At 48.9% G+C, this 15,141-nt stretch overlaps 2 long non-coding RNA genes and 2 gene segments (V, D, J or C); 1 reads left to right on the top strand and 3 right to left on the bottom strand.

Moving 5' to 3' along the window:
* LOC122488437 lies at window positions 1-5,729 on the bottom strand. The gene is made up of 2 exons (XR_006298616.1): window positions 5,476-5,729; window positions 1-2,759 (listed from the first exon to the last, which is right to left on the bottom strand). It is a non-coding gene; the product is annotated as an uncharacterized LOC122488437 (long non-coding RNA).
* Window positions 5,730-5,767: 38 nt separating this feature from the next.
* On the bottom strand, window positions 5,768-6,808 carry LOC122488428. The segment is given in 2 exon segments: window positions 5,768-6,534; window positions 6,644-6,808. Coding segments are annotated over 2 exon segments (513 nt in total).
* An 830-nt stretch (window positions 6,809-7,638) lies between these two features.
* LOC122488430 lies at window positions 7,639-8,591 on the bottom strand. The segment is given in 2 exon segments: window positions 7,639-8,400; window positions 8,504-8,591. Coding segments are annotated over 2 exon segments (450 nt in total).
* A 586-nt stretch (window positions 8,592-9,177) lies between these two features.
* Window positions 9,178-10,492, top strand: LOC122488436. Its single transcript, XR_006298615.1, has 2 exons — window positions 9,178-9,286; window positions 9,589-10,492. It is a non-coding gene; the product is annotated as an uncharacterized LOC122488436 (long non-coding RNA).
* Window positions 10,493-15,141: the final 4,649 nt, after the last annotated feature.

Genomic DNA, 15,141 nt, shown 5'->3' with positions numbered 1-15,141 from the left:
TTTGCCCAAGAATGTTCAGAACAACTTTATCCATAACAGCTGAAGACTGTTACAAGCCTGGTATCCAAGCAGAATAGAATGGAAAAACAAATCTCACTGCATTTATACAATGGAATACCACACAGTAATAAGAAAGAATAAACTGCTGGTAAACACAACAACGTGAGTACATTTCAAAAATATTAATTTTTGAGAAAGATTAAAGCCAATTAAAAAAGAGCATTCATTATATGGTTCTATTTATGTAGCTGTCAACCTAAATAAAAAGGAAAACTGAGGCCAGATCAAAATTGTCAAAAAGATGAGCTTGGGGAAACCGCAGGGGAAGTACTGTTCAGGACAGGAAGACTGAAGAAAGCTCCAGGGGAGTCCGCCGAGGGTTGGGGATGGGCTGTTCCCATGGGCAGGGGATGGGGAGAGGAGAGAGCTCAGTTAGGTCTGTTAGAATTGAAAACAAAGGGAGACCAGCTTTGAAAATACAGACAAAAACCAGTCCAGTCAGGCAAACAAAGCTCAATTCAGCCTCTTTTGCAAGACCAACATGACTTGGGTCATTTCTCGGTTATGCCTCTGGAAACCATAAGCAAAAATCTCCCGAGGGCGATATGAGGCAAGTCCTGACCAACTCCCTATTATTAAGAAAATTCCAACATTAACAGTTTTCTATAAATGAGGCATTTGTGGGAAATCAGTCTCTCAGTCCTTACGTTTTGTTTTTCTGAGGGTTCACATGCATGAGATTTTTTTCAATGTATATCCTCTGGTCCCATTTTAGATTGAAATTACTTCACATGAAGTTCAAGTATAGGCAAAACTATGGTGATAAACATCAGAAAAGTGGTTAGCTCTGGGAGAGAAATTGATTGGGAATGAGCATGAGGAAACTTTTCTTGGGTGATGGAAATGTTCTTTATCTTGATTTTGGTCAAGGTCGCACTGGTGTATACATTCGTCCAAATTTACCAAGCTGTACCTGTATCATGTGTTAATTTCAGTATTTTACTCTCTCTTAATTATACTTTAATAAAGCGTTACTAAAGCATAAGTAAGTTTCATAAAAGGTGGGAGACCTACACAATTTTATGCTTGCATTCCACATAGTCTGATTTGGAAATAAATCACACGCAAATAAGAGAAGACAAGAGCACTCACATACATGAAATACTGAAAATGTTAGAAGTTCTCCAAGAATGAAATATATAAGCCTCCAAATTTGGCATCAAAATAAGCTTGACTAACAAGTTTGTTAAGAAACAGCTGAGGATCAATGGCTGAGATTTCGAGGGTCAAAACCTTAAAAAAATATCCTCCAACGCTTTAGAAATTCCACGAACCCTAACGTGCTGTAAGCCCCATAGTTTGGGAAATTGGTCATTTGTTAGTTTTGCCACCCAGCATTTCATTTCAGCTTTCAGCAGATTGTCCTGTCAGTGAATTGATTTTTATGCCAGGCAAGCAGCCTTCTCCCCTCTCTGTGAGCACGTCGTGGGTGAGCCTGCAGCAAATCACAGGTACAGTCACCTTGTTCAGAGTGGACAAGGGCAGTGCAGGACCACACCCTCCTGGGGTCTGCACTTCCTGTAAAGCCCAACCATGGACTGCCCACTGTTGGGAGTTAATGGATGCCAAGCCAGGCCACGTTGTTCTTGAGTTCGGACTTTTACCTACAGGGACCCAAGGAGGGAAATGGACTGTGGGGAGAATAAAATGATTGCCCAATATCATTTTGTAATATTTTACAAGAAAAACCCTGAGGAGCTTGTGGATTTCAGTGTAAACCAAAGAGATGGTAAGAACTCGGTTCCTTCCTTAAGAATTCGAACCCTCCCGAGCCCCAGAAGGTTCAGAACACTAGGCGACAACCACAGACAGAAACTTAGTTTGTAGTCTCTTTGGCTGTAGCGCTGCTGTTTAAAGCCTTTAACATTTCCCCTGAGTGGGAAATTTCCCCTTATGTGTTTTATACATTGTTATTAACAATTTTTTTTTCCTCCAGAGAATTTTTGCAGGGTGTGCAGTGTTTTTGAAGCCTGAGATTTTATGTAGTAGTTTTAGATCTGGAGAATCCCAGACCATCCAGGGAGTTTCAACCTGCTTAGCTGCTTTCTGCTTTGTTCCTCTGCATTGAAAAGAAAGTGAAATATACATTTCATGTTAGATGCTACTGTTTCTGTGCTTGACTCAATTACCAGAATATTCCAGATCGAGTGGACTAACATTAGGTGCTATTTGCTTCTACTTACACACCCCCCTCCTGTAGTGATGGACCTCAGTTCACACCAAGGGTCCCTGGAAGAAGGCCCCTTGGCCTGAGATCCCATCGCTGGGAAGTCAGGCGAAAGCCTCGAAAGCCTCGGTAAGGGCTGTTATTTCCCCTCTTGAGGCAAGGCCTCAGGCAGGAGTGTCCTTCATGCCTGTGGCTGAGCTTTTTGTGCAGAGAGCAGCTGGCCACGCAGTGCTGTGGTCTCACTGCTGGCACAGAGGTACAGAGAGGTCTGGTTGGTTCCGGCAGCCTCCAGGGTCAGAGAGAAATGCTCCTTCTTCCCTCGGGAGACCCTGTACCCCTTCTGGGACACCCCCTTTGATGGAGGTGCCCGTACCACTTGAATAATGGATCAGCTTCAGCCCCTGTCCTGGGTCTTGTTGATACCAGTGCGTTGCAAAATGGTTCTCATCCTGAGTACATTCCAGGATCATCCTGGTTCCTGTTTGTATAATATGGTATCTTGGCGTCTGGGTGATTGCAGCATCCACGGGGCCTGCGGGAGAGGGAGACAGAGGGTCGAGGCAAGGCTGAAGGCGTGACCTGAATCTGCAAAGCAAAGGGAAAGGCTTGGAGCTGGGACTTGGCAAAATCATGGCTCGGGGTTCCAGCTGAGTCCAGAACCCACCTGCTCCCAGGAGACCAAGAGTCACACAAAAGAGGTTGAGGCTCATGGCAGGGGCAGGGTGAGAAGGGTGCTGTCCCAACTAAATGCTGTCATCCGCAGGACTGGGAGAGCGAGCTTGGAAGCTCTTCAGTGGACAAACGGGTCTGCCTGGGATGTCACCGCCTCCCACCTCTCCAACTCTGCCTGGCCCAGGGTCCCTTCTGACTTGGCTCAGGAGGGGTCAGCTACTCCTCACGTAGACGTTGCTTAGCAAGGCCTGCAGGGGCAACAGGGTGTGGCCGCGGTGCACTGAGTTTAGGGTGCACCCACCCCCTTGGTTTCCCATACTCCTCTGAGACAGTTGCTCCTCTGTCTGCACCTGCCCCTGACATCAAGCCTGCCTCATCCAAATCCTTCAGCTGTGGAGCTCATTAAAGTTTAGAGGGACCTCCCACCTCTTCCATAGCTGTAGGTAGCCTAGCAATAACGGAAAACTTCAACATCTGCCTGGTATTGGATCCACGCCTGTTTTTCTTAACCCTCTCCCTCCCCAGGCTGCTCTCCCAGACTTTTCCGAACCCCTCAGATCTCAGTGGCATCACAGTGCCATCTTGTGGCCAGTAACTGAAGTTGCATCATTGTTTCTTCTGCAATGGCCCAAGGGATGCTGGGAAGTGTCTGCATAGTCAACAGGGAGAATATTCCAGAAGTAGCATCTTGCAAACTTTTTTAATAAAAACATTTTTTTAATGTTTATTTATTCCTGAGAGAGAGAGAGAGGGAGAGACAGAGCATGAGCGAGGGAGGGGCGGAGAGAGGGAGACACGAATGTGAAGCAGGCTCCAGGCTCCAAGCTGTCAGCGCAGAGCCCAACATGGGGCTTGAACCCATGAACTATGAGATCATGACCTGAGCTGAAGTTGGACCCTCAACTGACTGAGCCAGCCAGGAACCCCAGCATCCTGCAAATTTTATGCTCAACTTCTTTAAGCCCTAATCCCAACACCAATCCGAACCTTGACTCTACTCCTTTGAGATGCCATGCTTAACCTCCCGCCCTCATTCTACTTAACTGCTGTCACACATCTGGCAGTGAGAGTCCAACCAAAATCTTCTCCCTTAAAACTATCTCCTGAGACAGAGAGGGACAAAATGGGAGGAATGGAAGAAAATAGTATTTAGCCTAAAATAGGAAGAAAAGTATGGGAGATGAAATATAAGAAGGCTCATTTAACTCTGTTACTAAAAGTAAACAAAAATGCCCCTCTTCCACCACCAAGGGGGCAATCAACCAACCGTACCTCCAAAAGACAGATCAGCTGAGGACTAGGAATATAACGAGACTACCTTCACAATGGGGTCCCGTGTGTGCAAATAAAAAGTAAAATTGAAGTATAAGAAAAATATGGAACATCTTACAAGACAATAGGCAGTCATGGAGGATACAGCGTCTAGTGGGAAAATAAGGAGGGACGGAATCAAGGTGAGCCAGGGACAGGCGACACTCAATGGAGAGCTTGTACAACGTGCGTGTCCTGATTTAGGCAGCAAGGAGGGAAGATGGGACTGCCAGGGTCACGTGGAGAATGGTGGCACAGTTGGAAACAGGGCCTGGGAAGGAAGTCTCTGGCATGGCCTTCCAAGGATAAGGGATTCCCAACGGGGCCCTAGCCTGGCTCACTTCCGGAGACACAGGGAAGCAGACTGAGCAGTGCTTTGCTGATGCCACATTGAAATAAGACCAGGATTGAGGTGCCCGGGTGGCTCAGGTGGTTGAGCATTGGACTCTTCATTTCAGCTCAGGTCATGATCTCACGTTTTTGTGAGATCGAGCCCCGCGTCGGGATCTGCTCCGACGGTGTGGAGCCTGCTTGGGATTCTCTCTCCCTCTCTCTCTGCCCCTCCCCATTTGTGTGCCCTCTCTCCCTCTCTCTCTCTTTCTCCCTCTTTCAAAATAAATAAATAAAAATGAAAAAAAAAATAAGACCAGGAAAACTCTCTTCCAAGAACACCCATTCTCTGGGGAAACAAATCTGGTGTCCTGAGACACCACAGTTTCTGATAAGTGGATTTGGGATGATTGTAACCCCCTTACCAGCTGTGAAAGGCTCAGGGCACCCCCATCGTTGCTGAGTCTGTGACAGTGTATCCCAGACTCAGGGTCCTGGACTATCTCTTAGGACACCCAGAAACTCATGATCCATGAGTCTGTGAGCTCTGACTTCATAGACTGTGAGCTTTTGACTTCATAGATACAAACCACGGCTTCACCAGCGGGTGAGTGGAAGATGTTATAACTGCATAATTATTTATATTTATAACAAGTAACATATCATGATATATAATGCAGCAAATAAAATAAGTAAAAAGGAAATAGGGGCATTATTATCAAGAAAATATCCTGTCTTCGTGAATCAAAGAATTCAAGGGAATTTTTTCAAATGAAAAGGCCAGTGCATCAAAGAAAACACTGCGTCTCTAAAAATTGGATTCACTCAGGGCATCGAGGCGAGCCTGGGGAAGCTGTTCAAATGTGCCGCACTCTCACTACTAGGACCGCACACGTGGGAAAATGACGACAGAGAGAGAAAATGGCGTGTCCGACCTGGGCAGAGGATGGGACATCTCGTCGTTATGATCCTTCTTGTCCCGTCACCACCACGAAAGCAGTAAGGACCTGGCTTCATACAGGAAGACAGACTTGCTCCTGTGTTGCTCAAGCTTCCAAAGTTTCAGGGACAGAGAGGCTTTAGAAGTAAGAATATGGGGGTGCCTGGGTGGCTCAGTCAGTTGGGCGCCTGACTGTTGATTTCGGCTTGGATCGTGATCTCACAGCTTGTGGGTTTGAGCCCCACACTGGACCCTGTGCTGGCAGCCTGGGGCTTGCTTTGCATTCTGTCTCTCCCTCGTTCTCTGCCCCTCCATGGTCTCTCTCTCTCTTTCTCTCAAAATAAATAATAATGAAAAAAAAAAAAAAGAAGTAAGAATATGTCAAGAATGACACAAACTTCCCAGATGGGACCACAAATGCAGAGAAGGAGGCACCGCCCACTACACGGAAAGCCTCGGGTCTTGCAGAAGGACCACTGTGTCCCTGTTGTTCAGTCCTGGCCTTGGAGCCTGGAGCCAGCCCTGGGAGTCTTCCAACCCTATGGGCCATAATTATTTGATCCACCCTCATTTACATTCCCTTCAGGAGTTCAGTGTCTTTTTCTACCCAAGGACAGCTGAGAGCTGATATCCAAATCTACGTCTTGTGATTGGGGAACGATGAGTAGAGACAGCCTGTTTACGGTCTTCAGGTGCAGGGAGAGAGAAGTCTGAGGTTGGTGAAGAGGAAGGAGGTGGCTGTGCCCCACTGTGGTAGGGCTGCTGGCACAGAGGTACACAGCTGAGTCCCCCGGCTCCGCACGCTGGATCTGCAGAATGGAGTAGGACCCCTCGGACCTGTTCACCTGGAACCGATTGTTGCTGGGCATCCCTGAGGAGTCTACTTTGTCCTCGTTTTGGAAGGAAACGAGAAACTCCGGGCCTTGCCCCACGGCCTGTCGGTACCAGTAGAGGCCAGCATGACCAGAAATAGGGTCACACCTGAGGTCCACGTCCCGGCCCCTCTTTGTGACCTTGTGCCGGGGGGACTGGAGGACACCAGCTCCTGTGTGACCTGTGGAGACAAAGTTGGGAACAGTGAGGAGGAAATTGACTGCGATCATTGCATGTATTTATCCCTCACGCTCACACACATGCACTCACTCGGTTTTCTGAGGACTCACCTGCCCCCAGGAGACAGAGGGCCACGCAGCAGAGGAGTCTGGTGCCCATGGCAGGGTCAGGACAGGGCTAGGATGTTCATCACATCAGGTTCTCCTGAGCACGAGCGGAGGAGGAGGGAGGCCCCTCATCCACGCAAGGGAGTTCACTTAGTGACATCACCCTCTCTGTCCATCCCCTCAACCTCAGGGAGCAGGATTTATGTTGTAACATACTTGGATGACTAAATAAGTATTTGTAACCTCCTTTCTGTTTTTGAAATTTATATATTTATTTTTAATTTTTTTTTTAATATTTATTTTTGAGAGAGAGAGACAGAGTGTGGGCAGGGGAGGGGCAGAGAGAGAGGGAGACACAGAGTCTGAAGCAGCTCAGCTTTCGATGTACGGTTGTCAGAGAAGTTTGTCTTTATGAAACCAGTACTTTAAAACCGATTGAGAGGGGCGCCTGGGTGGCGCAGTCGGTTAAGCGTCCGACTTCAGCCAGGTCACGATCTCGCGGTTCGTGAGTTCGAGCCCCGCGTCGGGCTCTGGGCTGATGGCTCAGAGCCTGGAGCCTGTTTCCGATTCTGTGTCTCCCTCTCTCTCTGCCCCTCCCCCGTTCATGCTCTGTCTCTCTCTGTCCCAAAAATAAATAAACATTGAAAAAAAAAAAACCGATTGAGAGAAAAGTCTGGAAAATCTAGAACAGAGATACACCAGCTGTGTCCGCCATTCCCCTGGAAACAGGTGTGCCCAGAAAGGGCAGGCCACCCAGGGTGACCTTGAACAGGAGCATGAGTGGGCGTCAGCCATTGCAAGAAGGAAGGACTCATGCCCAGTGCAGAGGAAATAGCCCTGGATGTCCCTGAGATGGGAAGGGACATGGCAGAATTGAGGGCCTAGCAGTGTGGCCAGAGCCGAGGGCCAGCGAGCTGTGCGAGCTGGGCCCAGAGGCAGCTAGAGGACAGACCCAGCAGGGCCTTGTTGGGGCTGCCCCTATGGAAAGGCTGGGGGGAGCAGGGTCCCTACCCGGGCATCGGAGAGCAATGCACTGAGGTGCCAGGGGGAGACAAGGAGGGGGGCGTCTAGATAGATCTGATTTCATAACACATTGTTAATAACACATTGTGTTGTTTACCCAGTGCAAACAATTTCCATCCCGGAAGCATCAGACTTAGGCAGGGGGTAGAACAGTCAGAGCTGGGGAAGCACCTTCGCAGCCAGCCAGGCCGCTCAGAGCACAGACCAGAGGTGGAGACACGGCCGCCTGAGGTCTGGTCGGGTCCAGGCCAGGCTGTCAGTGCCTTGCAGACGGACCTCAGCCCACACCGAGGTTCACTCTGGGCGCTTGGGCCCCTCGGGGCTCTGGGGCTCGGGTCAGGGGGAGGGCCGGGAGTGTGCCAAGGGCTCTGCTGAGTCCTGGGGCGCAGGCCCTCCCCCTGCCTTTTTTTGTGCAGAGAGGAGACAGCTGTGCAGCGCTGTGCAGTCACTGCTGGCACAGAAGTACACAGATGTCTGGGAGGGAGTTGCGGACGCCAGCGTGAGAGGGAAGTTCTTTGTATTTGACCTAGAGACGTTGTATCCATTGGAGATTTCTCCTCTCTCGGTGGTACCAGCACTGACGGAGTAATGGATCAGCCGCAGCCCTTGTCCAGGGTCTTGTCGATACCAGGACATGTAGTCGTGGTCCTTGTCCTGTTCACATCTCAGCGTCATGCTCTGTCCTGTCCCCAGGATCTGGAATCTGGGGGTCTGAGTGATGCCAGCATTCACGGGCCCTGTGGAGAAGGAGACAAAGCTGATGCCACAGACACCACAGAGAGGCCTAGAGCGGGGACCTTGAGATTTGCACTCAGGAAAGGGACGCTGCTCAGGACTCGCCTGCCTGCAGGAGACCCAGGGCCACACAGCACAGGAGGCCGAGGCTCATGGCAGGGGCAGGGCGGACGGAGGGCTCTTCTGGGAATGTGTGCTGAGGGACGGGGAAGGAGGCTCTCGGGGGAGTCGTTCTGAGACGTCACTCTTCCTGCCTGGGCCGAGCCAACCCTCGCAGGGGGCCGCAGCCCTTCCCCAGAGGGTCAGATAAAAAGCTCCACGTACACGTGAGCAGCTTAGGATGGGAAGAAAGGACTTGTCTGAACTGACACAAGCCTTCACTTTTTTGCGAAACAGTTTGTAACCTTATGTAATGTTTTCCTCCCGTGATAGAATTCTTCATCGATGCACTGGTTCTGTGTGTCTGCGTGTTTCTGTAAGTGCTGAATTGGGGAAAAATCATTAAGGGCTTCCCGATGCCTTTTATGACTTGTGCGTCCCAACTCCTCCTCCAAGTATCCGTTTCCGCTTTGCTTAATTGACCAGCGTCCTGTTAACATCCTTCCAGCGACAGTTCTCCTGATACTGGGTTTCCAAACCTCAAGGGCCGGCTCATCAACTCTTGGGGAACTGTTTTGCTCTGTTTCTTACCGAGTCAGGACACCTGCCAAAGGTAGCAGAGCACCCGCCTCCCTCGTTTGGGCTGAGACAGCGGCAAGCAGAAACACGTCGCACCTGTGAGTGACCTTTCCTCGTGGCAGGACAATGGCTACTCAGTGGTGCCGATGATGTGTTAGCACAGAGGTATTCATGTGTGTGAGGGACTGTGGGGAAGTGGCCGCCTCCAGGGTAAGTGAAAAATGCTCTGTTATTTTCATCTGAGACATGCATTCCACAGGGAATAGCTTCTTGTGGAGAACGGCTGGCATTAATTAAGTAATAAGGACAGCGGAGCTCAGAAACGATCGTGTTGCCCACAGTCCTCCACTTAGAAAGACCCCACACCCTGGCTTCAGTGCTCTGCTGTTGTGATCTTCAAATTCTTAATAATATCTGAACCATGAGCTCTGCAAATTATGTAGCTGGTCCTGGGTATATAATTTTGTGTTTCCTGTCTGTGGTCACCTTCCTGTCTGCTGGTTTCCCTTTAGCATGACCACATGTCTGGAGGCTCAGTGAATCAGCATCTCTGGGGCCTTGAGAAGGACACAGGCACTAAAGCTGGAACCCAAGGGGAGCCTGATGTTATAACCACAATATCAAGCCTTGAATTGGGGCCATGCAAACCCGTGAGTGGGTTTCGCGTCTGTGCCTGGGACGTCGCTGGCCCAGGAGACAGAAGAACACACAGTGCAGAATGGTGGCAGGCCAGAATGGAAAGGGGGATCTTCCAGTTCAACGCTTGTGTTTTGAGGGTTCGGCACTGGGTCCAGACAAAGGGGACCCTTCTTCCAACATGGAATGACCTCTCAACAAAGCCACAGTTGCCCGTGGTCTGCTCAGCCCCAGCACACAGTGTGTGAACATGAAACCCAGCTATGTATGCATCTGATAGGAACTCAAAATAATGTCCTTGGAGATGATGAATTTGTGTCAACACTCTATTATAAAATAATTTGAATGAAGGGACACGTGAAAAAAAGAAATGAATTCAAATGAGTAAGTACATTTTATAGAAACAGCTGCAAACAGCTAGAAAGAGCTTTCGGTGATCCTTTTTTCAAACCATCTGTCTCCAGATAGAATTGTCCCTGACATGGATCAGGTATCTCACATGATTTCAAGCACTCCTTCTCCACAGAACTTTCTAGAAGCACCTCACTCCCTTGAATATTTACCTGTGAATTATTGTAACGGGTAGAGACTTGAAATGTCCATTAAAAAGATGCCTAAGCAAAATTAATCTATAGCAATAGAAATCATATCCCTAACTTGTCAGAGATGGAGAGAGGTGTTTGAAAGGAGCCTGAGGGGACTTTCTGGGCGATAGAAATGTTCTGTATCTTAGTAGGGTGTGTATTACATGGGTACATACATATACATTGCAAAAGAAAATCATTGCTCTGTTCATTTAAAGTGTGGAATGCTTATTGTATATAATTCTTATGTCAATAAAGTTTATTTTAAAATGGCTGAGAAGGGATGTATGTTACATGCTCTAGATAATTTCAAAATGAATCATCAGGCATAAATATTACCATTTCTGTGACAGCTATAGGAGTTTTAGGTAAACTGTGTCCATATCTACCTTTGCACATAGGAAATGGTGGAAAAAGCTGTCAGGGATTAGCACAAGGAATCAATATGTCCAGATTCTTATTATGTGCTAGGTACTTTGGCTTATTAAATTTTATTAGTGGTTAAAAAATATTTTTAAATGCTTATTTTTGAGAGAGAGAGAGAGAGAGAGAGAGAGAGAGAGACTGGAGGAAGGGCAGAAAGAGAGGGAGACACAGAATCTGAAGCAGGCTCCAGGCTCTGAGCTGTCAGCACAGAGCTCGATGCAGGGCTCGAACTCACAAACCGTCAGATGGTGACCTGAGCCAAAGTTGGATGCTTAAATGCCTGAGCCACGCAGGCACCCCTAAATCTTTTATACAAACCTAGAAGTTAGTATGATGGCTAATTTTGTGTGTCAACTTGGCTGGGCCACAGGGTACACAGACACTTGGTGGAATATCATTCTGGGGGTTCCTGAGAGGGTATTTTGGGATGTGGTTAACATTTACATAGGTAGATTTTAACATTAGGTGAGAGTAACATTTTAGACAGTAGAGTAAAGCAGATTGCCCTCCATAATGTAGGTGGGCCTCATCCAATCAGCTGATGACCTGAATAGAACAGAAAGACTGATTCTACCCCAGGTAAGAGAGAATTGTCCAGCTGCTGGCCTGCGAATCGGAACATCAACTCTTCATGCTCAACAGCCTTTGAACTTGGACATCAGCTCCTCCTGGGTCTCCAGCACAACCAGCTCAGCTCGCAGATGTTGAACTTACTGGCCTTCCCAGTTGTGTGAGCTGATTCTCTGTAATAAATAAGTTACACACACACACACACACACACACACACACACACATATAGTCTGTTTTGTTTCTTTGGAGTACTCTGAGTGATGCTGACAGATATTATTAGTCTCATTTCCTACGTGAAAATTCTCAGCCCACCATGTCAAGAAGCTGACTTCAGGTCTTGACGAGCGGCTTGTATTGGAGTTGGAATTAGAGCCAGGCACACACGGCGGCCAGCCGGAACTCTTTTCCCATGCCCCTTTCTCCCGGGTAAACTGATCTCTGTCAACGATGTCATTAGAGCTACCCAGGCTGAGAAGAACAGGCAGCAGAATTCTGGCTTTGAGGGCAGATGTCCCCACGAATATGCGTGATAGCAGAGAGTTGTAAACAAGCGCTCAGGAGGCAGTCAGACGGGGGTGGGGGGTGGGGGTGGGGGTTGAGTCCCACATCTGCCCGTCACCAGCTGATATTCAATATGGTCAAGTTCTTTAACTTAAGGGCAAATCCCTTCATCTCTAAAATGAGAGCAGTCATTGCATTTGCTTCTTAGGCTTTTTTTTTTTCCCATCGTTAATTGAAATTTTGCAAATAAAGGACTTTTATTTGGCATATAGTAGGTTGTCAGTAAGTAATAGTGTTATTTTCCTCTGTGAGTCTCTCCTGCTGTAGAATTGAACCGTGGTCGTGCATTCACGTACCCAGCACTTGCAGTGTTGTGATTCTCCTGCACTTGTGTGACAGGTGAATCCAATAGAAATAGTCAAATATTCAAGACGAATATTATGCACTGAATACTGTAGATGCTAAAACCGTCAAAGACAAGAAACATACTGATTTTCATTTTGCATTTTATGTGATACGGTATCTTGTACAAAGCAAGGGACCCACAACTGTTTGGGTCTGTTCCTCTTCCCAGGAGGAGGTTGTGATGATCACATATGGATGCATGATCTTTCCCGTCCTGCTAATCTGGACCTGGGAAGGGAAGCCAGATCAGGGGACATTTCTGGGCAGGGGAGAACCACAGGTGTTGAGGAACAGAACTGAGTTTGATTTCTTGCTCTGAGACCCGGGAAAGCCACTTCTCCTCGGGTAAACGGGTAAAATAATACTTAACCTTGCATGATTTCTGTGAGCATTAAGACGTGTCACACACATAAACAGCAGAACGAGCGTCTGGGAGAGGACGCTCTTTACCAGGACAAGAGCCCACTTCCTGAGCTGGGAGGGGGCGGATATTTTTGTACAGTAGGCTGTGGATCGTGCAGGGCTGTGTTAGGGCTGCTGGCACAGAGATAGAGGGCCGAATCCATGAGCTCCAAGGAGGTCATGTTTAGCTCAGAGTGAGAGTCAGGGAACTGTTGAGCCGAGAATCGTTCCGGGAAGTTTCCTTTGCCTCTCTCTTCCCTGTTGTAATACTGAATGAGTAACTGGGGACCCTGGCCCACGGCCTGTTGGTACCAGTACAAAGACAGGTGTCCAGAGATAGGGAAACAACTCAGCGTCACTTGCTGTCCTCTTTCCTTGACCAGGTGTCTTGGAGTTTGGGTGAGTCCGGAATCCACTTGGCCTGCGGGGAAGAAGGGAGAAAGCAGCCGAGGGCAGAGCTGGGGGGACGCCTCCTGCTGCGGCCATCATCAGCAAGCCTGTATTACTCAGGTGGCAAACGCATATCGGAGGCTTCCACACGGTGCCCAGGACTCACCTGCTCCCAGAAGACAAAGGGCCACACAGCAGAGAAGCCTGGAGCCCATGGCAACACTGGGAAGCCAAGATATCATCCAGCTCAGGGGTGGGGGCCCCGGGGGTGAGCAGCCTAAAGCTTTGAACCTCCCATTTCCCTGAAAGGAGTATTTGCCTATGACGTCACCACTCCCACATCGCCACTCTGGTGACTCTGCAGGGCTGTGCCGAGCCCTGTGGCTCCGAGAAGTTCATGTGCAGATCAGAGAGACGGTCACCCAGATGTCGCACTGAGAGCTAATCTGGCAAGGGTCGTTTTGCTCACTGTAACTCATCCTAATATGCAAAGGAGAGCTGGGACCTGACCCAGGGCCGGTGGGTAACAAGATCCACTGGGGCGCCCAGAGAGAGGGGAACATCTCAGTGTCACTTGCTGTCCGCTTGCTTTGATCAGATGTCTTGAAGTTTGGGTGGCTCCAGCCTCCACTGGGCCTGTGAGGGAAGGACACAGGGGCTGGGGAACAAACACGAGAGGGAGCCCGATGGTGCCACGCACTTAGGTGCTGTCACGCTTAGAGGAGAGATGTCTTACCTGGACAAGGACACACTTGGTCCCAGGAGACAAAGGTCCACGTGGAGGCTGCAGCTCACAGCATGCAGCGGGGAGGGCAGGTTTCTCCCCGCTCAGAGTTCTGGGTCTCCGAGAGCTGAAGCTCTGGGCATCCCTTCTCTGACTGGAGGTTAGGCAGTAATGTCACTGCTCCGATGTCATTATCCCTCCTGGTTCCCATGAGCCTCCCTTGCCAGGTCCCTGGCTACGCCGGTCCAGGAACTCTGCTTTGTTCCGCAAAGCCCCTCACAGGAAGGGCAGGGCTGGGACGGTCTAGGCTAGCTGGGGTTAAGCCACAGGCATGCCCACAGCTCCTCAGCTTTCCTTTTCAGGCGGGGGTTCCTCTACCTGTTCCTGCTAGGGCAAGGAGTCTGCCCCCTCCCAGCACCACACTGCACTTTTTTCCCCTTGCAAGCTCAGAGAGACTCCCTAATGACTGCCGAGCTGAAGGTTTGGCCCCCTGACGGGACTGCACAACCTCAAATTAGTGTTGATAGCATTAAGCCTTGTAGTGGAAAAGAGCTCCAAGCAAGGCTTTCCTTAACCCTCCTGGTCCCAGATAGCTGGCTCTATGCCCCTGCTCTGCCCAGGCGACTTTTGGCATTCAGCGGTTCCACAGTGCCCCCATGTGGCCTACTGGGCAGTAATCAAGAGATTGCCTCTACCGTGACGTGAGTCCTGGGGTATGTTTAAATTAGAAGCTATTCTGGGGCACTTGGGTGGCTCAGGTGGTTAAGCAGCCGACCTGGGCTCAGGTCATGATCTCACGGTTTGTGAGTTCAGCCCCGCGTTGGGCGCTGGGCTGACAGCTCAGAGCCTGGAGCCTGCTTCGGTTTCTGTGTCTTTCTCTCTCTGCCCCTCCCCTGCTCATGCTCTGTCTCTGCCTCTTAACAAGAGGTAAAGGTTAATAAATTAGAAGCTATTCCATCCTTTGTCTATTGCACTATTTTTGTTTTCTGCCCCCACCCCCAGCAGACCAAAAAAAAAAAAAAAAAAAAAAGGAAAAAAGACAGCCCTAACTACATTGTAATAAAAATAAAGATGGCAGGAGGAAATGTTTTGGTTTTGAGAAAATTCCCAGTAAACCTAGCCTAAGTTAGATGGCGCTGCTTAAGGAGGAAGCGTGGCCGAGATCACCCAGAGACAGCGTGTGTCTGATTGCGGATGGAATGCCAAGGGGTTTGGGATGATGAATAATTAACTGACGTTGTTTTTGCTCTGCTGACCCCAGACAGTCGCTCGAGGCAGACCATTCAGACAGGTCTCTTTGCAAGGTGTCTGCCGATCAGCTTTCCCCAAAATAAAGGAAACAATACTCACTGTTAGTCTACTGCTAGAGAATTTCTTTCTTTCTTTTTAAGATTTTATTTTTAAGTAATCTCTACACCCAATGTGGG

This window comes from Prionailurus bengalensis, chromosome A2 (assembly GCF_016509475.1).
Source record: "Prionailurus bengalensis isolate Pbe53 chromosome A2, Fcat_Pben_1.1_paternal_pri, whole genome shotgun sequence".
Taxonomy (NCBI): Eukaryota; Metazoa; Chordata; class Mammalia; order Carnivora; family Felidae; genus Prionailurus; species Prionailurus bengalensis.
This window is presented reverse-complemented; position numbering and strand designations above follow the sequence as displayed.